The sequence below is a fragment of the Chrysochloris asiatica genome, unplaced genomic scaffold (assembly GCF_000296735.1).
Source record: "Chrysochloris asiatica unplaced genomic scaffold, ChrAsi1.0 scaffold00081, whole genome shotgun sequence".
NCBI classification, from domain to species: Eukaryota; Metazoa; Chordata; class Mammalia; order Afrosoricida; family Chrysochloridae; genus Chrysochloris; species Chrysochloris asiatica.
The window spans coordinates 11,204,477-11,229,829 of NW_006408599.1; the positions used below are offsets into that span (position 1 = coordinate 11,204,477).

The 25,353-nt window shown below is 40.9% G+C and overlaps 1 protein-coding gene across 1 annotated transcript in view; it reads left to right on the plus strand.

Annotated features, from left to right (window-relative positions):
• Window positions 1-25,353, plus strand: part of TNC (tenascin C) — a 71,985-nt gene that overhangs the window by 25,535 nt on the left and 21,097 nt on the right. The window contains exons 12-18 of the mRNA XM_006865684.1: window positions 9-278; window positions 3,833-4,102; window positions 6,737-7,009; window positions 14,849-15,121; window positions 16,693-16,965; window positions 22,673-22,795; window positions 24,457-24,600. Coding sequence (XP_006865746.1) covers window positions 9-278; window positions 3,833-4,102; window positions 6,737-7,009; window positions 14,849-15,121; window positions 16,693-16,965; window positions 22,673-22,795; window positions 24,457-24,600 — 1,626 coding nt within the window. The remainder of the gene's footprint in view (window positions 1-8; window positions 279-3,832; window positions 4,103-6,736; window positions 7,010-14,848; window positions 15,122-16,692; window positions 16,966-22,672; window positions 22,796-24,456; window positions 24,601-25,353) is intronic.

Below are 25,353 nucleotides of genomic sequence, written 5' to 3' on the forward strand. Positions count from 1 at the left end.
TTGTGCAGAGAAAGGTCCAAGTCTGGGAAACATCACAGGGAACAGCGTTAGTTGGGATGTCCTCAGAATGGACTGGATCACACATGGTAACTTTGACCAGATTGTCATTCAGGCCCAGGAGACTGGCCAGGAAGAAGAGGCTCAGAATTTTACAGTTCCTGGCTACCAGAATTTTGTGGAAATCCCAGGTCTCAAGGCTGAAACTTCTTACACAGTTACCCTGCAAGGTGTAGTTGGGGGCCGTACCACGCCTCGCCTTGCTGTGAAAGTCTCCACAGGTATCTGACCCCTCTCCCAGAAAAGACTGATGATATAAGTTAGCCTGTCATTGGAATAGAGAAAAGTCCCAATGAGACAGGGCTTTCCCTCAGTGTTGTTGACAGGTAGCAAGAACACGAGCTGTCACTCAGGAAGATCTGGGTTGGAAGTCCTTTTTCTGGCTGGATATTCTTGGGCAAGTCACTTTACATCTCTGAGCCTTCTCTTCTCATCTTTAAATCAGAGAAGATACCCCTACTGCAGAATACTATTGCGAACAATAAATAAGATAATGAATGAAAGGACTTAGCAACATGCTCATTATATAGCAGATACTCAACAGTTGAACAATAAATAGCTAAATGTATTTATTTGGCTACAGAGTTCAAATAAAAATATTATAAATAGGCAAAGGATAAAGTCAGAGCTTTCAAGTAACCTTATCAAAAGTGGGCCCAGTGTCACTAAAACCATTCAATTTATAGGCAAATCTCTGCAGAATAACGTTTGCAGATGTTCTAGTAATCTTCTACTGAAATTATCCAAGTCTATCTTCTTAACAAGCATGCAAGGCTGAAACATTTCCAAGGAATGGTAGCCACATTTGACTTTCATGTTCTTCATTCAATTTATGGAGAAAAAAAGAATCTGTTAGTCCCCTGAAAATATGCTGCCCCATTTGTTGGAGAAAATAGTGTGCTGTTCATGAGGCTTCTAAAAATCATTTTAAAAAGAGTGCTGGTTGTGCAATGGTTAAGTGCTTGGTGGCTAGCTCAAAGGTTGGTGGTTCAAATCTACCCAATGACTCTCTGGGAGAAAGACCTGACCATCTGTTGTCATAAAGATCACAGCCTTCAAAGTCCTCAGGGGCAGTTCTACTCTGTCACGAGGACTTGAAATGGACTCAATGGCACCTAACAAAACAGCAGTGGTCAAATGCACTACATTTTTGGTCCTAATAGCTTTTCCCCTTGATTCTAACCCATACCCTTCAATAGACACTCAGTGTTTTGATTGTTGCCATCGAGTCAGTTCCAACTCACAGCTACCCTGTGTAGGGTTTCCAAGGAACTGCTGGTAGGTTTGAACTGCTGACTTTGTGGTTCGCAGTCCATTGCTGATCCTATTGTGCCACACCAGGAGTCCACCAGTGTTTTGATAGCACCACCCAAATAACCTAATTCAATTATATTGTTTTCCTTTTGCCAAATGAACTTGGATCTTGATGGAAATGACACACAGTTGCAAAAAGAAGGAAAGTGGTATTGTGAGTCACTGAGCTGACCAGGTTATTATTGTCCTGTAGTGTTTTCAAACAAAATAAGAACAAAAGGGCCTTTAAGACATGTGAGCTCTGGATGCTGTAGGCCAACAATGTACATTTATAGTTTGTAAACTTTCTTTAGCAGCAAAATTAATTTTTCTAAACGAAGTCTCACAAAACCAAACCCAGTGCCAGAGCGTTGGTTCTGACTCATGGTGACAGAGTAGAACTGCCCCAAAGGGTTTCTGAGATGGCAAATCTTTATGGGAGGAGACAACCACATCTTTTTCCCTCAAAGCAGCTGGTGGGTTTGAAAAGGTGACCTTGCAGTTAGTATCCCAACATGTACCACCAGGTGGTGGTGGTGGTTAAGTGCCATGGAGTCGGTTCCGACCCTGTACAGGGTTTCCTAGGCTGTAAATCTTTACGGGAGCAGAAAGCCTCATCTTTCTCCCGTGGAACAGCTGGTAGTTTCGAACTGCTGACCTTGCGGTTCACAGCGCCATTCATAACCACTACGCTACCTTAGCTCCTTTTGCACTACCAGGTGGATCCCACAATATGGCAGATGAAAGAGCAGCTGTTCTTGCTGAGCCAGGAAGAAGGGAATGCTCACCACCCATGCCCCACTCCAGTGCTTCCAGAAAAGCACCAAATTTATGTGAGCACAGTTGAGAACAAATGCTCTAGAGATAGAAGTTTCTCAGACTCTTGAGGTACCTGCTCCACTGAATTCTGAGATACCTGAGAACAAAGATCTTGTACCTTTTCTGTTATTTAGCTGCAATAATCGCAGGTATTTATCTAATCCATAGCCACATCAACATTAAAGAAAGAAGCTGACAGATTATATTTAAACCTGAGAAGCATCCCCACAAACACTGGGTTTTTCTATACTCCAAATCCAAACAATAAAGACATCAAATTTCCATACTACATTGTAAAAATAATTGCAATAATAATACGTCCTTCTCAAAACCAATTACTGAGAAAAACATAATCGTTTTTAATTAAAAGTAAGCATTCTCACAAGTGGTCTTACTTCATGATGCAGCCATTCTTCATTTAGACACAAAGTACCATTGGACTAAGCTGGGAGAATGACAATCAGCCAGCATCCCATCCATAAATTTGGATCGCTGAGTGCTGAGACAAATCCAGAGGGAAAACAGCATACTTGTCAAAGCCTGAAACAGCATGCACTTTATAAACCCAGACAGATAGCATGAGCCCAGCCATGAAATGATCTCTGTAATTTCAAGTAAGGAAATGAAGTAGGTGATTTTCTCCCATATTACTGAGAGTTCCAAGGGAAAATGTGCAAATAATGTATATTTTTATCAGGCTTTCACTATGTGTCAGGAAAATTTTATCATTTATTTTATAAATTATAAAATATTTGTAGGAGGTTTGTAAACACTTTATCATATAATCATTACACAATACAATCAAATAAGTACTATTGGCCCCGTTTAAAGGTGAGGAGAGTGAGCCTTGTTGTTGTAACATGCCGTCTATTCAGTTCTGACTCATAGTGACCTTATATAGGGTTTCCAAGGAGCAGCTGGTGGATTTGAACTACCGACCCTTTAATTAGCAACCCAGTGCTTATCCTAGTGAGCCTTATTGTTTTTGTAAGTGTCATCAAGTCAGTTCCGATTCATTGTGACCCTGTACAGGGTTCCTGAGAAGCAGCTGGTGAGCTTGAACCAGCAACCTTGTGGTTCAAACCGACCTTGCAGTCCAGTGTATTAACCTGAAGCACCACACCAGGATTCTGCAGAATGAGCCTTGTTGTTGTTGTTAAGTGTCGTTGAGTCGATTCAGACCTGTATGGGGTTTCTGAGGAGAAGCTGGTGAGCTTGAACCGCCAACCTTGCAGTTCAAACAACTTTACAGTCCAGAGTATTAAGCAAATAGCAGCATTGGAATTCTAACCAAGGTTCATCCTCCAAAACCTGCACTTATAACCATTCCCTACTTCCCTGGCCCACAACCCTGTGTACCCTTAGCTGCTGGCAATGCAGATTCAGAGACCACTCCGTGGGCCATGCATTCTCAGAATGTCATTACCATTTCAGGGCTTATGAATGCAGATGTTCCCCTTTCTGATCACACCAAACTCCTAAAGAAAACTGTGGACAAAGTACCAGAGTTCAAATTAGAGATGCAAAGAAACCATTAATGACCAAAAAAAAATAAAATCCCTTCTCTCACCCATTTCTTTCTTCCCTAGAGTTAGGCAGTGGCTGTTTGGTTTCCTCATGTACCCTTTAAAGAACTGACCAATACCTCTCTGTCCTCCTTCAGAGAAGATTCCGCTGGGAGAGTTGACCGTGACTGAGGTTGGCTGGGATGGCCTGAAACTCAACTGGACTGTAACCGACCAGGCCTATGAACACTTTGACATTGAGGTGCAGGAGGTTAACAAGGTGGAAGTAGCTCAGAACCTCACGGTGCCCGGCAGCCTCAGGGCTGTGGACATCCTGGGACTCAAGCCTGCCACCTCCTATAGAGTCACCGTCTACGGGGTGGCTCAGGGCTATAGAACACCAGCATTCTATGTTGAGGCATCCACAGGTATACCTTCTTCTCAATGCTTGCCCCTCAAAATCCCCTGCTTCTTTTCAAGAGACCCTGCTGGAGTCAGCTTCTCTCCATAGCTGACCCTCCTCCATGTGCCCTTCAGCTGCTGGCTGTGCATGCCCAGACGTCTCTCAGTGGACTGTGCCTTGAACCAGATGCCATTGCATCTCAAGGATGAGCCATGCAGATGTTGCCATCCCTGGCCTCCAGCCTTCTAGCTTCTCTTCTGCAAACTATGCCTGGCTGAGTCTACAACGTCATCTTTTTAATTATGCCTTTTTATTTTAGGAGACAGCCTGATGGTTTTCATTCTTCAGTGGTTGGTTATAACTGAAAGCATCTATCTAACCATTCCTATTATATGAGTTCTGGTGGGACAGAGATTATTTACTTTAGAAAGACGTTTGCTAGTTGGAGATGGTGCTTCATACTCCTTTACTTCAAGGGTTTGAGTACCATAGTTCTTACATTTATGAAATCCTGCTTTAAAATGCACTGAGTGCATTTAAATGAAGAGAACTGAAATTGACCTCATTTAGGAAATCGTCTCAAATCCTGAGTCATTGTTAGAACATCAAATTAGCAAATTACAGACCAAAAAGAAAGAGAAAAAAAAAAAAAAAATCACACAATTGTGACTAAAGAATGTACCAAAGAGAAAGCCATCCATTATCAGAAGTGCACACAGTAGCATTTGTCATAAGGACTGTCCCAGGCTATGAATGTATGTCAACAAACGGATACCCCTTTTGACCCTTCTACTCTAAAGCTGCTCCCTAGAGTGGTCACCTTTAAGTAATGTATGCCCCATCCCAGATCCAGGAGGATACATTATATTTGATGCACCACTATCCTCAGGTTGCAAAGCAACCCGTGTTTCCCTAGGCAACTACTAAGAACAGCCCTTCTCAGTACTGTCTTTAATTGTCCCGCTTCCTATGTGCCTAGACTGGTGGTATGAGAAATTCAGTAGTAGCTTTGCTGTTTTGCTTTGCATTTGTCTGTCCCCCACCTCTTAATATAATTGTTGTTGTTATAATTGTTAAGTGCTGTCTGACTCATAGCTACCCTGTATAGGGTTTCTGAGGAGTGGCTGGTGAGCTTGACATCGATGTTCCGCTTCAAACTGATTTTGCAGTCCAGTGTATTAGCCTGCAGCTCCACACCAGGACTCCTCTTTATATAATTACAATTTATATAATTTCATGACAAAGCTATAGGGCCTGGTTAATTGGAACAAATATGAATACGCAGCCACATTTCAGCCCCAGTCATTTCAGTAACTTTCACAGAGGTAAGCATGAAACACAGGCAGCCTCTGATGGTGGTTGTTATTAAGTGCCATCAAGTCAGTTCCAACTCAAAACAACCCTGTATAGAGTTTCCGAGGAGTGCCTGGTGAGCTTGAACCACTGACTTGGCTGTTCAAACCAGCCTTGTGGTTCAGCACATTAACCCACACTGCCAGAAATGGTCTTAAAAATTGGCAGGCCTAAAAATATGAGGTTGCCCTGCATGTACAGAGTCTTTTTAGCTGACATCCACAAACCTCCCCTTTCCGGGCGACAGAGAAGTCCCCTGCTTACTTGTAGTTTGGATGTTTTGGGTATTTTTATGCGATTTTTTTTTCCTTTTAATAATAGCAACATTCTCACATCAGATGAGTACAGAAAAAGGTGCATAATCCCATCTGCTCTGTGTCTCACCAAAGCTATTGGATTGGTCTCTAAGATTAGGTCTCTCTCCTTCCTTGTTAGCCAAAAAGGACTAACCTTTCAAGGCCTGCTTCTGCCTGCCCTCTGCATGTTTTATTCCTCTTGCTCAGAAAAGCATTGGCTGAGCTGTTTCTAAGACAAAATGTTATATCTTGGCCCAAAAGGGCTGCCTGGACTGCCTTGTTTTGGCTTCGCTCTCGTGATTGGCAATGTGATACTAGACTTCTTGGACCACATTGAAGCAGTTAAGATAAGAGAAGCTATTTTAGCAGAATATAAGAAAGGCTGGCTGGCCCATGTTCAAAGTATGAAGAAAATACCAAGAATTATACCAACAAAACTGCCAGGTCCCTGTAAGGCACAAAATTAGAAGCCTCAAGGTACCACCTTGGAAGGGTAATGGCGTCAGAGTTATTTAGTTTTCATTATAATAGATGGGAGCTTTCTCAAAGCAAAAGTTACCTGTAGGAGGGAGCCAAGTAATCTTGGTCCCCTGGGTGCAATTCAAGAGTCTGGAAGCTGCGTGAGCGTCTCTCTTTTGACAGATGGCCAGCATCCCTGAGGGGAAGCTTCCAGAAGCATCCAGAGCATGAGCACAGAAATTCCTGGTGAGATCATTCAGTTCATCTCCCCTCACCAGGATATTTTTGTCAGGGCCTGAGCATGTGTACAAGCTGCAGAGCCAAGCAATCTAACTGCCCTACCTTTGTGGTTAATATTTTTCGTAAAGATTCTCTTTATCTCTCTTTCATTAGCGCTGATAACATTTTGCTTCATTTCAGCAGTAATCTTGAGCTAAAAGATTTTTCTATCAAGCTACAGTTATATTCATAAGTTCAACCTTAATACATCAGTCAAATAATTAACTCTTTTTTTTTTTTTTTCCCCTTTTCTCCTGCCTCTCCTTTTTCAGCCAAGGAACCTGAAATTGAAAATTTAAATGTTTTTGATGTAACTGCTGAGAGCTTCAATCTCTCCTGGACAGCTCCTGATGGGGCCTTCGAGATCTTTACCATTGAAATTATTGATTCCAATAGGTTGCTGGAGAAGATAGAATATAATATCTCTGGTGCTGAACGAACCTCCAACATCTTAGGGCTTCCCCCTAGTACTGATTTTATTGTCTATGTCTCTGGACTTGCTCCCAATATCCGGACCCAAACCATCAGTACCACAGCCACCACAGGTACATGTGCCTTCTCCCATTTCTAACATCCTCTCTCCAGGTCTTCTTTACAGGTGAAGCCACTTCATCTCCTCATGCATGGAAGCACAAACCACAGTGTACTAACTCTTTTGTGATACAGAGCTGAAACACTGTTTAATGTATTTCTCTTCCAACAGCAGCCCAAGTGCTGATTATCCCAAAAGCCATTTACCTGATTTGTCAGCTGCCAGAACATTTGCAGCATGAGATGTAGTTTGGTCCAGATTATCATTAGGGATCAAGAAAAAAGAATTCTACTCTTCAGTAACTAAAAAGTCATAGCTAGAGTTTGCCTTGACTTGAAAAGATGTTTGAATGAGTCAAAGAGGTCTTAAATTTTTATTCTTTGTTAACCTAATGCCTTTGATCGCCTAGAGCCCAAATCTCCCAATGATTTCATGGAATTGAATTCATCATGGTCTTTTGGGTTTTATTTATTCCAAACTGGGGAAGTAAAGAGAAAAAGTAGTGATTATTCATCAGATAAGTAAAGTAAGGAATCTACCATTCAGAACGCCCCAATTATAGCATCTAGAAGAAAAGACTGGGCCATGCTGGGTTTTTTTTTCCCAGAATAATGAGTAGTTGGTGACAAAAATAAAAGTAAAATGGTCTTGTATAAACAAAGAGGTTAGTCAACAAAAGAGTAAACTGCTCTCACTTTAAATTGGTCATGTTTGTGAGACACATACTAGGCCTGATTGCCCTAAACCATGAGCCAAAGAGAATGCTATATGAGTTTAGAAAGAAGACCCTTGTCCATTCAAAATAGTCTTCTTAACATATTTGGTCAAAGGTCATGGTCATTGCCCTCTCATGACAGATAAATAAAATATTACAAACTGAAAATAAAAAGGATGTTTTTAGCATAAACACAGGGGGATTTCTCCTTATATATAACTCATGAAAAGGGACCCCATATTCAGGAAGTTCAAAAAGAGGGTTAATAGTGTGGCATCATAGCTACCTATCTTATAAGTTGCCTATGGTTGACAGAGGGCCTCTCCTTATTCTGTGTGAGACCACAAGCTATTAGCAGGGTGGTCCATAATAAAGGCAGATGGTTAACATTAGCTAATTCCCATTTCAGGCTGATTAAAGTAGTTTAAAAGCTAAAGGAGAAACATATTTGATTCTCAGCACTTAAATTCTTTTTCAGCAAAGGGCAAGTTCCTTTATTGGTAGACCAGGAGGTAAACTCTAAAATTTTATGGATTTAGTCTTCTGTGTTTTGATTTTGACCCTATAATTGTGTTTTCAATTGCCCCTGCTTTCATATTGGTTTCTTCTTTCTTGAGTAGCCAAACCTCTTCTTAGTGACCTCACTGTCTCATATGTGACCTGGGACAGTGTGTCTATCTCTTAGAAGGCTCAGGAATCCTCCTTTGATAGCTTTCTCATAGAAGTTCGGATTCTGACCACCCCCCGGGGACAGTGGTACACTCTGTGCCTGGGGTGTCTCACAGCTCTGTCATCACCAACCTCAAAACTTCTGATTATACTGCCCATTGCCATGGGCTGATTGGAGGGCAGCTAGCTCAGACCCTGATTGCCCTAGCAACCACAGGTATTTCAATGATACGTTCTTCATCCCCATAATTCCCCTGTATTCCAGTTTTCATCCAAATAATTCTTCTGGATCCTTCTTGGATTTGATAGAACCATCCAAATCAGGGATTTAAAGCTTTCAAATAATTCTCACCCCACATTAAAAACTTTTTGAGTGTCAACTTTTTTTTCCTAAATATCCACTTACATCTGGAGTTGCGCTGTTTGTTTGTGTATCATTAATCTGGCTTGTTTGGGTTGGATTTCTTAATCATTCTTTCATCTAATCTTGAATAATCTTTTCCAATACCACATTATCATCTGCCTGTGGTCTTTTAATCATGGATTGCCTATCAAAAAGATGTATGCATGTCATATTTGGTTCCTTGTTCAGAATGCTCAATTTTCTCCTTTCTCTCTCTTTCTGGATCTTAAACCCTGTAATGTTGGTTCCCCTAACCTACTAAGAAGAAAATCTAAATCATACCCAAGCAACCCAGTGGTCTCCTCTGGTTCTTGAGATTTTTATTCGTCAAGATCCCTTGCAAGCAGACTTCTCTTTTTTGGTACTTCCCCTGTCAAGCATGTTTCACCGCCTGTTGGTATCTGTCACATAGTGTCAGACCCTCACGTGCCTCCATCACCTTGTCTAACTCTTTGTGCATGTGGTGAGCATTACATTTTTGAAAATGTCTGTCTTTCTTGGAATCAGACAGCATGTCCAGGAATTGTTTCAAAGAATTAACAGGGGTAGAAAAAGAATGTTCCTAGCTTGTAGGGTACACTAACCATATACTAACTGCTTTTTTTTCCCCCATGATTTTTGTTTTTGTTTTTTACATCTCATTTTGTTGCACTTTTTTGGGGAGACAACTGGAGGTCAAGACAACCTAAGACCCTAACTCTTATTCTGCATGGCTAATGTGCTGGCTCTTCCAGTCTGTCTGATACCATGAGAAAAATCCTAGCATTCACCCCTAATTCAGGAGATTGTTCCTAAAACAAAATGTAGGGAAAGTGGTAACAGATTGGAAGATTTTACCTTTGTGTGATTCTGGGAGTTAACCAAGCTTGTAGCTGAAAACTCTATCAGCAGTAGTTTCTCAAATTAATTGCAAAATAATTGCAAAATCCAAATTCTTGTAATTTTAGAGACTCTATAGCATCAACTTATGCTGCAAAATTGTTCATTTTTACTTGACTTAAATCGTTCCCTCTTTCCTCCAAATACCCGAACCTAAAGAAAAATAATCCAACACCTTGAAAAAAGGACTGAATCCTGATGCTAGTACCCCAGTCCTCCTGGATTGTTGCCCCTTTCTAAAATGCAATCTGGCTCAAACTCATTTTAATGTTACTATGATGTCATAAATAAGCATTTTGGAGGCTATCTTACATCCATTTATGTACACCAGCTGAATGTAGCTCTATGGCCCCCCTACATTAAATGCATTACTCTCATCATTAGTTGTTTCAATTTTAAGGTAAAAGAGAAATTTAACCTCAGTAGAAACACCCTCTTTCCAAATTATCCAATAAGTGAACTTCCTGTTCAGGAAATACAATGCCTAATGTCAAGTAAGGAGCTCTGGTAGTGTAGTGGTTATGAATCGGGCTGCGAACCGCAGTTCCGTGGGAGTAAGATGAGGCTTTCTGCTCCCGTAAAGATTTACAGCCTTGGAAACCCTGTACAGGGTCGTTCTGAGTTGGAACTGATTCCATGGTGCATAACCACCACCAATGTCAAGTAGTCATCTGACTTGCTTCCTCCAGGGTTATTTTTTAATGGAAGGCCATCTTTACCTTTAGAATATTTTAGGTTATATGTAGATTTTCCTACAGCCCATACCTTTGGGTTTCTAAATACAACAGAAAATTTCTCTTTTATGAAGATCATCTTTTAATTTGTATAACCCAAATAGATCAAAAGACAATTAAATACAGAAATTCCAAAATAGCATGTTGAGTGGAACACCGACTCCTTTAGATGTTCAAGGAATACTCAGAAAAAGGTATTCATTGATCAATATGTTTATTAGATTAGGAAAGTTAAGTATGTTTCTTTCCAAAGCCCCACTTTTAGAGCCTTCTAAATACTTCTATTCTTCATGAATCTTTAAGGTAAGATATAATATTCAGTGTTTACCTGGCATATTTCAGCATGGAGTTGTCTTTTATTGGAACACATTAAAGACCTACTGCCCTACTACAAACTTTGCGAAATGTAGCTTTAATACCTTTCCATTAAAATGACCACTCTAATGACTTGTTGAAGGAGCTCTGGTAGCGTAGTGGTTACTAATCGGGCTGCGAACCTTAAGGTCAGCGGTTCGAAACTACCAGCTGCTCCGCGGGAGAAAGATGAGGCTTTCTACTCCCGTAAAGATTTACACCCTCGGAAACCCTGTACAGGGTCGCTATGGGTCGGAACCGACTCGATGGCACTTAACAACAACAACAAGTGAAGAAAAAGCAAACACTATTGCAAAGAAGTCTTTCACATTCCCTCTTAGAAGTGTTCTTAACAGTTGCATAAAGTTTTTAATCATTTCTATTTCTCAGTTTTATAGGCAGTTAAGCTCAACATTTGGAGATTTTGGATAAATAGTGACTCCTAATAGAGATATTGTTGTTGTTAAGTACTGTAAAGTTGGTTCCAACTCACAGTGACCCTGTGTAAGGTTTTCAAGAGCAAAAACCCTTGTCTTTCTCCCCAGTGACTAGTGGACTCAACCTATGGTTAGAAGTACAGTGCTTATCCTACAGAGCCACTATAGTCTCAAAAGAGGCCTAAATGGGTATTTTGTCCATAAATCTCTGTCAAGTAAGATAGTCCATCAACTATTTGGCTCAGAAATATAGTAGTCTATATTTTTAAAATATCTCTTCTTCAGACATCTGCAACACATTAATGAAGGTTCAAAGTAGGATGGCAGATAAATCCCCTGTTTAATTAAACCTTACCATTCATTAAACTTGACTGCTAACTACACTTTGAATTACATCAAGATGTTATTCCATTTTTTTTTTTTCCTTTGGTGATCCTAAAGTGATGGCAAAGGCTGCAAAGGTGTCAGTTTACCAAATGTCTTGCCTTCAAAAATTGTTTGGAAGTCTCTTGCCTCCCACAAGGGTAATTTCAGGACACTGACTATGTTGTCTGATCCTCACCTTGAGCCAGGTCTCTCCCAGGGTCTAACTTGCTATAAATAAGAAGACAGTCCTATCAATCTACTTCCCCAAACTCAGACATTGACAGTGCAGTGGAGCACAGTTGAACACAGACACACATGGGTTCTCACGAGTCAGAATTGACTTGAGAGCAATTGGTTTATAATAAGTGTAATTAAATATTTAGCTGGAAATGGCGTCGTGTATTGGAGGAGTGAGGATTGTGAGACCAGGCTTCTAGTCCCCTCCCACAGTGTTTTAATTCCATACCCTTGGCAAGTCTCTAACTTCACTGACCTCCAAGGGTCTTGTTTATGAAGAGAGAGTAACTACAGATGGATCTCTCAGCCTTATCTCAGGGGTAAGTGGCTATGATGGAATTTACCTAGCTCACAGAAGTCCTGGTGATACAGTACTTAAGCACTCAGCTGCTAGCTGAATGGTTGGCAGTTTGAACCCACCAACAGCTTCGTAGGAGAAAAACCCAGTGGTCTGCTCCCATAAAGATTGTTGTTAAGTACCATCAAGTCAGTTCCAACCCATAGAGAATCTGTATATGGTTTCCGAGGAGCAGCTAGTGAGCTTCTACCACCGACCTTGCTGTTCAAACTGACTTTGCAGTCAAGTACAGTAACCCACAGTGCCACACCTGGACTCCCCATAAAGATTGTTGTTGTTGTTGTTAAGTGCCGTCGAGTCGGTTCTGACCCATAGTGACCCTGTACAGGGTTTCCGAGGGTGTAAATCTTTACGGGAGTAGAAAGCCTCATCTTTCTGGTAGTTTCGAACCACTGACCTTAAGGTTCGCAGCCCGATTTGTAACCACTACGCTACCAGAGCTCCTTCCCATTACAGCCTTAAAAATCCCATCGGGAAGTTCTACTCTATTACATGGGGTCACTGTGAGTCGAAATCCACTCAATGGTCCCTAACAGCAATAACACCAGATACATTCTGCTGTTTCCCAACAACATGTTCCTGAAAATATTCTAAATGCCTAGATAGAAGCAATAGACCTACATATCAAACTTCCCCTTATTTTTAAGAGAACATCAGACATATAAGTTTAAAAAGTAATTCTTTTTCCTGCTCAGTTGTCTGATGTAAATTAAATTGTTCAGTTCAGTCTCCAAATGCAGAAAACAGTACTTTCTTGGAGAGGGGAGGAAGAGTAACCATGAAATGAGAATCTCACTGCCCAGGAGGGGAGGAATGAACAGAGATCCTCCCAGCCCTACTTGTAGGCTTTTACATGACCTTGGACAGATGAGAGAGAAGAAAGGGAATCTGGGAGAGTTCAGGCTGTGAGAAACCAAGTGCCGTGTTAGTTTAATCCATGATGTGAAAAGACCCTGTATTTTAAAAGAAGCATATTTAAAAAGAAAACACTGATCAAGAGGGACTATAAATAACAAATCCTCTGTTTACTAATTACCCTGAAGCTCTCATTTTGATTGGAATTCTCTGCTTTGATAGAGTGGAGGTACCAAGAGGCCAGCTATTAAAGAGAGGCGCCACTTATCTAAACAGCCTAGTAACAAACTTTTAGTCCCTTGTATCTCAGATGAAGAAGACTGTTTACACAGTATATGTGATTTCATCTTTGCCTTTGATAGAGTTATGATTCTTTGGAGAACTTTATTGTGGAGGAAAATGCCTCAAAATAAACACCAAGTGTTTCAAAATAAGTACAGGAAGTCCAAGCCACAGCAAAACTAAACTCACTGCTTTGGGGCTCAGGAGACTCATTCATTTGTTCATCAGTCACCAAACACTTATTTTTCAAACATTTTTCTTTACATCCCATGGATTAGATGCTGGGCATTTGTGCAACATCATTTACCTCTGTGAAAGTTTCTATGTAGTTACAATGGAAACACAGGTTCTAAACTGAATGGTGCTAAAGTAGCCTTGGTCCTAGAATTTCTGTCCCTATGTCCCCTCTGATTAAAAAAAAAAAAAAAAAAAAAAAATTCACCATTACCGTGTTTCATTTTACCAAAGGAATTGGCCCTTAGCCACTAATCCTGCTTAATCCTTAACATCTGCCAATCCTGGCAGGTCCAATTAATTAGACATTGGCTTGGGGTGTATAAAGAACATTGAATGTGGAGTCAAAGGCCCTGGTTGGAACCCTAGTTGGAGCCCAGCTTAATTGTTTAGTAGTTGTGTGATCTTGGCTAAGTTACTTGACTTGTTTTCTTGGATGTCATTGGTAGGAACGGGGTGAGAAAATAGTAATATTCACTACCCTGTAATGTCATTGTGAGAGTAAAGTAAGAGAGTAGATGTGAACCCTTGTCAGCTGAGAACTATTGAGAAAAACTTAGCTAGACTAAACTTACTTCTTTGGGGGAACTCCATTGTGTGAAAGACCTCCTGGTACCTGAGAATAGAGCTACCTGGGACACAGATGATAGTTGAATGAGTGATAAATAATGATGACAGAATTTACTGAAAATCCAGATATGTCCTTGTCTCCTAACTGTATCCAGGAAAATAAGTAGCAAACAAATGGGCCACAATCGTGAATTAGTGGTTTTGATCCATGAAAAATGTTATCACGTTCCCTTTATCTCAGCTTGTGAGGATGTGTGATTAATTGGCCTAGTCACTTTAATTCCAAATGTGAACTAGAAATAGGATAGAAACATATGAAGGGTTCCAAAAAGGAAGTATAATTAGAAATAAAACTCATTTGTTTTAAGACCAGACAGTAGTGGAAATAGAAAAAGGGGTCCAAACCAAACACAAGATATTCTATTTGTATAGGGAGAAATCTGTGGCCTTTGAAATCAGACCTACCTAAATACCCGACTCTTTATAACATACTAGCTCTGCAACTTTGACCAAGTCAGTTGACTTTTTGAAACTCAGTTTTCTCATCTATTTAGTAGGGTAGCCTACATCATAGGCTTGTTTATGAAAATTATTAAAGGTAATACCATCTGGCATCTAACAAGCTCTTACTAAATATTTGTTTTCTAAGTGTGTAAACATTTCATGATCGATCAGGTATCAATGTTCTTGGAGACTTGTATTATCTTGGCAGAGTCCTTGCTGCTAACTTGAGTTATTTTCATCCTTCCCTTCTTTCAGAGGCCCTGCCCCTTCTGGAAAACCTAACCATTTCCGACATTAATCCCTACGGGTTCACAGTTTCCTGGATGGCATCGGAGAATGCCTTTGACAGCTTCTTAGTAACGGTGGTGGATTCTGGGAAGCTGCTGGACCCCCAGGAATTTACACTTTCAGGAACCCAGAGGAAACTGGAGCTTAGAGGCCTCATAACGGGCATTGGCTATGAGGTTATGGTCTCTGGCTTCACTCAAGGGCACCAAACTAAGCCCTTGAGGGCTGTGATTATTACAGGTATTTCAGTTCAAGTGAGCCATTCTCTTCTCTTCCCAGTTCCCTTCCACATAATCTGTCTACCAGATCACCCTAATTTTAACATCCTTGTCCATATCCCCTATTTAATCCAAAAATGTGGTCTATTCTTGTGTGTTCCATCCACACTGTCTCATGTCTTATATATCTAATGATCACTCACCCTCTCCCTTCTCAAACAAGAGAAGGTCGAAATGTTTCTACTTGGTGTCCCAAATCCTTTAGAAGATGTCTTCTCCATAACTTTTGTGTGCTTATTCCATATCACCCTTTCCTGTGTACATCCTGGCTGGTCCTCAGTTGAATTTCAGCCTTCTCAAAATAAATATACAGATGAGTATATTTCACAAACTTATTGAAAGCATTTACCATCTCAAAGTCTCAACTATGAGCTTGACAAGCGAAGCAGGGACTCGTGATTGGAAAACCAAATGTGGACTTAGAATGTTGGTATAAACACTAATATCAGATTCTTAACACAGACTAAATCCATAACTTTTCAAGACTAATAATTCCCATAAAAATATAACTTTAACAACGTTAACAGTCAAAACTCTGTGTTTCCCAAAGTCTTCCTAGAGATTGCTAGCATTAGCGCCACAGAACGTTCAAAGGTCCTCCCTACTAAATAAGATCCAATCTCCAGTAAGTTTTGGACCAACTGAGTTAAACAAAGTTAAACCACACTCATGACCACAAGTCTCTTTAGAACACCCTTATGTACCTTGTGTACTTCCAAAAGGGACTTACACAGATGGTATTTCCTAAAGTTATCTGACAATGGCTACCTTTTAAGAAAGAGAAATTGTTTTCTCTGAGCACACTTTGGGAAACTCAGCTCAACATTGACTTTGACACTGAGTTTTGTCTAGTTAAGGCAATCCAAGGTGCAACCTTGGGTCCAAAATATGTAGCACAAAAGGTTTTACCATCTGAACATTTATCCAATGGCTATGAAAAGGTTTAAAACAGAAGAAAAAAAAAAAGGTGAGGGCTGGCGGAGTCAAGAGTAGAACCTTCTTTAGTAAAACAACTCTAAGAACAAAACAAAGTGACCACATTTAGAAAGTCATCTTGCTCAGACTCGAGGGAAATATAATCAACAGTATCATTATGGGCAGCTCTACAGATGGTTAATGCTGGTTTATTTGTCTTTTCAAAAAGAAAAGAAAAAGGTCTAACAGAGGATGGGCACTCAGCCACTGGAAGACAGAAAGCAAATGTAAACAAGTTACTCGCTTTGAACTTGTTTAATAATGCATGACAGGCACCAATGCTGAGTCCAGATGTGGATTTATAGATTTGCTTTTAGACAAAACTCACATATGCAAGCAAACATTTGGCTTGTATTGAATGTGTCAACTCATCTTTCTCCTTTCCTAGACTTGTTAATGTTGAATCATTTTATTTTCGGTATCTCAGGACACTTCTATCTCTGAGAGCCCAGGCATCACCGTATACTGATACCCCCACTGGGCAGAAGATTGCACTGGCTAGTGGTAAATAATGTTCTCTTTCTTTCCTCCTTCTCCAACCATTTTCTCCCTCTTCAGAAGCCGAGCCAGAAGTTGACAACCTTCTGGTTTCAGATGCCACTCCAGACGGTTTCCGTCTGTCTTGGACAGCTGATGAAGAAGTCTTCGACAGTTTTGTTCTCAAAATCAGAGATACCAAAAAGCAATCTGAACCACTGGAAATAACTCTCCTTGCCCCTGAACGTACGAGGGACATAACAGGCCTCAAAGGGGCCACTGAATATGAAATTGAACTCTATGGAATAAGCAATGGAAGGCGGTCCCAACCAGTCAGTGTCATAGCAAGAACAGGTACCGTAAACAAACAGGAGAGGACAGAGAAAAGGAATGATGGGGGGGGTAGGGCACTCCTTCTCAAAGGCTAACAAAAAGCTTTTGATTCTGGGTTCAGATCTTAGCTCTGTGTGGCCTGGAACAGTTTGATTAAATCTTTTTTGCAAACAGAGGATGTTATTTAGTTCATAGGGTTGTAAGGATTAAACAAGACAATTCATGTAAAGCACATAGCAGAGGGTCTAGCCCATAGCAAGCAAGGGCTCAGCAAATGAGTGCTGTTTGCATTTTCATTGTTATCATTAATATATCATTATAATCATGACATTGTTATATTATCTCATCAGACTTTATCCGGGCATATGTTTTCTTGTTCTTTAGTCAAACCTTCTATCCACAACCTCCAGGCACTGATGGAGAGTGGCATCCCCACCTCTACTGTTAATATATAAAATGCTGCATGTGAATATCAGTACTGTGGTCAGTAAAGGAAAACAGCAGGAAGCTAGCAAAGTTGATGTGTTTGTATCGCTGCTGTGGTTCATGGAGCTTACTAACATTATTTAATTCATAAGAACTCTAAAAGGCACTTCAAGGCAAAAAGGAAAGCTCTTGTCCATGTGAGTCATGTTGATTCAAGGAGGGAGGCAAAAATCAGAAAAAGAAGGATGGTTAATAACATGACTGTTTATAATAATTGTACTAAGAATAACATGAATCTTTAAAAGGAAAAGTCTACAACAGATGGGGTGAATGCCTTCAGAAAGCTGAGGGAGATGCAGAAACTTGTCATTCACTAGAGCCAGCTGCTTCACAGAGGATGCTAAGAAAAGAAACACAAAGTCTCACAGGTAGAGGTCAAATGGACCTGAGGAATGATGTAGCTCAGTCGCTTCTGTTTGTAGAAAAGACTCTGAGGTCTAGAAAGGTTGGGTGACCTGCCTAAGATTGCAAAGCTAGATTAGACGTAGAACTCAAATGGTCAACTTATTTTAATAGTGCTAACTATAAGCTCTGGTAGCGTAGTGGTTGTGAGTTGGGTTGGCTAACCTCAAAGTCAACAGTTTGAAATTGTCGACTGCTCCTCGGCAGAAAGGTGAGAATTTCTGCTCCCAGAAAGATTTACAGCATTGAACAACCTATACAGGGTTGCTATGAGTCAGAATCAACTCCATGGCACACCAACAACAACTATTAGCTGGTTAGAGCATAGATAACCAATTAATCTACGAGGAGGCTCTAGAAATTTCATGGAAAAGATGATAGGATTGTTTTCCATAACCTTGTTGAATCCTCATATGTACCTACCATTTCTGGCAGATATGGAAAATAAGATAATAAAACACTCTCCACTTTGTCTGAAATGGGTATTTTAAGATACCAAGTTCGAGAACCTAACAAGCTCCAAGAAGCCACCTCTAGAAGTCATAGTCAGTATTTGCAGATGAGCCAACGCTGAAATGCAGGCAGCGATTTAGTCAGAGGAGAAGCCCTGTTTCTTGTTAGCACCATTCCTGGGACACGGGCCCAGGGCTCCTCCATATGGCTGCCAATAAAGCGACTCCAGATCAGAGGCAAAGCCTGAGTTTGACCTTGGCTTAAAAGCACTTTTCAAAGTTGACTTCTGATCACTGATTTTGTTCTGGTGATTTCCCCCCTCCAGAGGCCCTGCAGTTTTAAAGAAAAAGAGAGAATGAATAATCATGAATTGCTGGGGTTTTTTTTTGTTTTTTGTTTTTTTTTTAAAGAACAAAAGGAAAGACAGACCCTGATCTTTCAGAAAGACTTCTCTTTGATTTCCTTCTTGGGGGCTCTGTTATTTCCCAGCCAAAGGGAATGTGGGTGTAGATCGGTGTGCCTACACACGTGCATTCATGTAGTAGGAAAAGGATAAGCAAGCAAGGGGATTTTCAGTAAAGATGTCTAATCTCCATCTGCACCTCCTCACCTTTATAAAGCTTCTCTTTTGTTTTCCATCCTTCCTGCACTTCTCTCTTTGCTCCTTTATACTGTTGCAGGCCCTTCTATGTGATGTTGTATTCCTCTTTGTCCTCCTCTCCCTGAGAGACCCCTCTCCCTAAGCATAGGCTGTGGCTCTGAGTCACCCAGGGTGGCAGGGAGGGGAGTTGGAAGCAGTGTAACCTAGTGATCATGTGTGTAGTCTCTGGAGAGATTCTTGGAGTCTAATCTTGGCTTGGCCTCCTACCATCTGTGTGACTGTGAGTGACTCTCTTTTCCCCTCTGAGCGTCAATTCCCTCATCTGTAAAATAGACTACATCAAAGGTCAGACACAGGGTTAACTTAGACCATAAATGTCAAGGAATTCACAGAATTTGTTTCTCCATAGTAAGAATATTAGCTATTACTATATGTGAGTAATTTAATGTAAATTTAATTAAAAATTTAATTTTTAACTGGCCACTTAGTCCAAAATTAAAGTTTAAAAAAGAATATACAATGAAATCTTTATTCTACTGTAGCCCTACCTACCACCCAGTTGTCCTTTTCAGAGCTTACTAATAATGTTAGCAATTTCTTGTATATTCATCCAAAAATATGCTATATAAATAGTAAAAACTAAATATAAATTTACCTTCTATTGCTACAATCATTGACATGTTACCCATTCTTCTACACTTTGCTTTATTTGTAATTATTAGTGAATCTCAGAGATAGTCCCATACACTTGGGCTATCATTAATATTGTCTCCTCTGTACTTCAGTCCCTGCATTTGCATGGGCTCCTTCATTATAATTGTCTTGGTCCTTCTTTGGGAGACTCAGAGTTGACAGGAGCTCCATTTGTCTCCAAAGAATTAAATGCCAACATTCATCTGTCCAAAGTCCCCAGAGTAGGCAGAAAAAGATAGTCTAACAACAGGGTAAGATGTCTTTGTCATTCTCTTCTGGAGCTTCCTACAGCCCACCCTAGGGGTTTAGAGAGAAAAATCAGAAATGGTTTTTCACCTTCCTCCATCCCCACCCCAAACACCCAGTGCTAGTCCTGTCTTCTAGATGAAGTCAATGTGAGTAAGCCCTTTTCTCCTAACTCTTTGCATGTGTTCCATCCTTGCCCTGTCTTTCCCATCCAGGCATCTCTATACACGATTCCAGTTCAGATTCCCTAGAGCCAACACACCTCAGAGTTGCATTGTGCCCATGGAGTTTGAAGACACTTGTTGGCAATTCTCTTCCTTCTGAACTGGCCTCTTAGTGCTTGGTGCCTCTGGCTCAGACTCACATGTCATCTCCCCCACCCCCACCCCCATGCCCAGAAACATAATGATGAAACCCATCATAGTTGCCATCAAGAGAGCAAGGTGGCTTGCACACTTCACCTCGCTGAATCTCTGTGACCTGGCCAGACGAGATTAATACCACATTCAGGCACATCTCACAGATGCAGACACTGAGACCCAAAGGGTCAAATGTCTGCAGTTAGGAAGGCCAGAAGTAGTACTCATACCAGGCCAGTCTAAGTCTAATATCGCTGCTCTTAAATTATATTGGCTCCAACAGCTGTCCACTAAGTTTCACACAAGACCTAGCATATGGTAACTGTTCAACAGAAGTATGTTGAAAAAAGAAATACATTTTTTAAATGGACACATAATGAAAGGTATATACACCTTTTTTAAGGACATTGCAGCCAAAAAAACTCTATGAAACAATTCTACTTTGTCACAAGGAGCCAGAATTGATTTGATTGTTTATTTGATTTTTGACTCCAAATTTTGAGAATCGACTCTATGCAGAGAGCAAATAACAGCTCTCTTGAACCTCCTTGAGAGTTTGTAGCGATTCCAGATGTTTTCATAATGGAGAGACTTTTGGAAACCAATTGTCTCCTTGGAAAGAGGCATGTGGCATTGCCTTGCATATGTCTCCCATCTTTTCAATGGCTGCAATTTAGTTATTCTGTGAGGCTCCATCTTTAGTTTCCATCTTCTACTCTGCAGTGAAGCTGGAGACTTGTGAGTCATCCTATTCATGGAAGGAGGAGAAAGCCAGAATATCTCATTCTCCTTGACTCTAGAATTTCAACACTAGTGCACCCTTCCTTCAGGTTACATATAACTACCTTCTTGCCACCACTATTATCACCACATGCCCTAGTTACTCTTGAGGCTTAAAAGAGGAGGCAGATACCATTGCTCTTTTACAGATGGTAATCCTGACAGATAGCAGAAAGCTGTGGTTTGCCTCACCTTCTAAACTGTATCAGAGCTTGAACCAATGGGATTTGCAGTCAGGGAGGAAGTCAGAGTGACCCATCTGGCAGCAGGGCAGCCCTCAGTTCTTGAGTCTATGCAGCTCACTGGTGTGTCTTTCTCAGCTGGCCTTCCATGGATCTTTCCTGGGGCCTGCCTCAAAATCTAGGATGGCCCACAGAAGAAAGTATCACATGGAAAAGTACAGGGAGGGCAACTGTGTTTACTGAATTCTTTGTGCAGGCCAGATACTACATTACAGGTTTTCTTTCCATTATCTCATCAAATTGCCACAGCCTACCAATGGGAGGAAACTGCTTTCCCCACTGGAGAGATGCACCAACTGAGGCTCACAGAAGTGAAGGAGTCTGGTCAATGTTGCCTAGTCTCTCAGTGGCTTTGGACAGTCTTCCAGGCTCCAGAGTTCTGTGGTTTCCCAAGCTTTCCAAGGAGAGGGCAGAAATGCAGCACCCACAGAGTCTGGGGGTGGTTGTTAGGTCACAGGAGAATGCCGTAGGAGGAGATGTCTTGGTTGAGGAAAAAGAAAAACCTCCCCAAAGAGGACTGTGGGTTTCAGAACTTAATGATCAATGTGGGCTGGAGAGGGGAAAGGATGAGGAAGTGAGTTCTCTGGAGACCTGAAAAGTGTTTCCTGAATTCTCTAGTTAGGCCTAGTCAGCTGAAGAGGGCAAAAATCTAAGCCAAAAACGACACAGAGAGGAGCCAAAGGAAACTGGGCATGAGGGGAGGTAATTAAGGAGCAAAGATTGCCTCCTAGGCACGGCTTTCCCACCAGGTAGACCCACTGTTTTGTTGGGTATTTGTTTTGGTTCTATTCCTGAGGTTCCCTGGCTGTGGATCTCCTTTTGATTCTGGGAAGGAGTTTGTCTAAGTCAATTTCTAAGTGAACTTTGCTTCCAGGATCCCAAGGCTGTGTTGGAATCTGCTGCCCAGTCCTGAGACCCAGAAAGTTTACATCTCAGAAATATTTACCGGTGAACTCACCATTAGTTTGTTCCACTGCAAAATGGCAACAACCACATCTTCTTCACAGGCGTTTCTAAATGAGAATCGAGTAAAGAAAAACCTGGGTGAAGGGACCATATAAATTGAAAAGAAAAAAACTGCAGTTCATACCTCTTGGTTCTTAACCCTTTAATAAAAGAAAGTAGAAAATAAAAATTAGAAAATAGACTAAAAATAAAAGGAGAGCAATTCCAACTTATGAAACCACTCTCCTTCATTTTCTTAGAACTCAACTGTGTGGCTAAGATCCCCCCTTTAATGGTATCTAATAGCTACTCTACAGCATCAGGCCCTGTACCTGAATAAAGAACATTGTTTCTATGAAGTCATAACTTGGCCATGATTCACAGCACTTACCCTTCTAAAAGCCTGTCTGGGATACAAAGTCTAGAGTCTAAATTTTCCTGGATTCGAATTCCAGGATGAATGGCTGATGAACAAGATCATTTATTGTTTCTGTGTCTCCCTTGTGCTTTCTCCTTAACAGCCATGGGCACCCCGAAGGAAATCATTTTCTCAGACATCACTGAAGACTCAGCCACTGTCAGCTGGATAGCACCCACTGCCCAGGTGGAGAGTTTCCAGGTTACCTACGTGCCCATTATTGGAGGTAATGCAGTTGGAGGTGGGAAGCAGCCTGGAAGAATTGGGAAAATAGACTAGTGACTATTCTTCCAAGCATCACAGCCAAAGAAAATTATTCTTGAAGAGACACCATTTTTAAAGTGCTATGAGACCCCTAGGAGCCCTAGTGGTATAATGGTTAAGTGCTCAGCTGCTAACTGAAAGGTCAGAGGTTCAAACCAAATAGCCACCCTGTAGGAGAACAATGTGGCCGTGAGTCTGTTTTTCAGTTTTGTCTGAGATCCTTAGAAGAAACTACTTCTAGTATAAGATTTCCTGCTTTGCCCACTGCTATCAAGTCAAGTCCACTTATAGTGACCCTATAGGATGGAATAGAATTGCCACCCATAACATTTGCAAGGCTTACTTAAATCTATAAGGAAGATTTCCAGGTAGCAGCTGGTGGGTTCAAACCATTAATCTATCTATTAGGAACTGAATGCTTAACCATGCCAAAAGGGCTCCTCCCATGAGAAACAGATGCCCAGTAATGTTGAGACACCATGACAAGAGAGTCTAAGAGCAATGCTCATTTCCTCTTTGAACAGACATTTATGTGAAAAGCTAGTCTTGACCTTGATGTAGGAGCTTTTATCCTTGAGTCCCCAAACCTATGGGTTTCAGTATTGGCAAGGAGAACATGCGACTTTGAAGTTTTGGGGTTGCTAATTCAGAGCTTCCATGGGCAAATCAAAAGCATATTTCTTGACATAGAGCTGCCTAAAAACGTACTCACTCTGACGTCATGAATAAAACTAAAGTGTCATGAGACGTGCACACAGGACCCTCGCTCTCTTCCTGGCTGTCAGTCTATGGCTGACACATTTGGTTCTGGTGCCAGACTTTAAGTGTAGCTCTTCAAGACTAGACTGCATAAGGAACAGATTAAAAACCCAGGTCTGTTTTAGTCTGCAGAGAAAAAGATGCAGGGACCATGGCATTTGTCTTTTGAATTTCTGAGGAGTTGTATGTAGATGTCATGAGCTATAATAGAGATCACAGTGAAGTGCAGTCAAATCTGTTTAAAGACAGAGTGAGATACCTTCTACTGAAAGTGTGCAGAGAGAGCATGGCAGGTAAACTCTTCAAAAGAATGCTCCGGCACCTCGATAGGAAGTTGGATCAACATGTACAAACTCTTCCATGGCTCTAAAATTCTAATATAAACTCTGATTTAAGTATAGGAGCACAGATTTGACTAGGACCATCATCTTTTCTTAAATTATAGAATTCCTGCTAGTAGCAAGAATTTCCCAGAAGAAAATCTATATATTCCTATGCTAGAACAATAGATTCAATTGATCAGATATGTATTACATAGTGAGCTTCTTGTATTCTTTGTAGAAAAAATTAAAATAAAGAAAATCACATTGTCGCAACTTGCCAACTCTACTGAACAGAAACTAGCCATTTTTAGTACATTGTGATATCATGTTCTTTTCTTCTCCTGGCTTGGTTTTTGGCATCTGTACCAATGGGAAAAAGCATTATACTCTGCCAGAGGGTAGGAACAAATTAGAAGGCAAGAAAATGATATTGGATAAAGATATCATTTTATTTCTAAATGAATATGCCCACTCATTGGGACCACAGTAGATAAGTTTCCACAAGGTTCACCATTCCTGATTTGCTTCTCCCATGTTCCAGGCACACCCTCAGTGGTCACCGTGGATGGAACCCAGACTCAGACCCAACTGGTGAAACTCATTCCTGGAATGGAGTACCTTGTGAGCATCATTGCCATGAAGGGCTTTGAGGAAAGTGAACCCGTCTCTGGATCACTCACTACAGGTTTTATTTTGTTTTGGATTTTGCAGAGATGACTTATGCATGCTATGTGATTTCCCAACTTCAGCATTTTTGCTCAAGATTCAACAACTGAAATTAAGTTTTTATTTATGAAATCCTGCTAGGCTGCATTTGGAGTGTCAGAGGCTTCATTCAGCTCAGATCCCATGCTTTGGCCTTTTATGAGCTGGATACCCTTAGTACATGCTCAGTCTCCCTGGGCCTTAGTATTCTGAACTATTGTGAAAGAAAGAGCCCAGGTTTGTAAATCATACTAACCTGTGTTAAATCCCAACTCTACCACCTAAAGCTACATGAGATATGAGCTCAGTTAATTTCTTGGGGTCCTTGTTTATAAAATAAGTATAACCTCGTTTGTCTCACAAGGGGGAACTGCATCTGTAAAGCCAATGGAAATAAGTATGCATGTTGGTCCATCACCTGCTTCCCTAGACATATAATGGTTATAGCTATAGAGTAGCTCCTCTTGATTTGATAGGCACTGTATTCCAGGCACTATTGATAAACCTTTCAGGTTTAATGCCCATGGCTATTATCATTCCCATTTCACAGAAGAAACTGAGACCTGGGAAATTAAATACCTTCAGCAAGTCCACATAACTAATAAGTACTGGAACCAAATAAGAACCTAGGTCAGTCTGACATTAAACTCTGTGCTCCACTAAACTAAAGGCTTATTTTCCTATTATAACCTGATTTGCACAGCACACTGTAAACCGGGAGAAATAATGAATT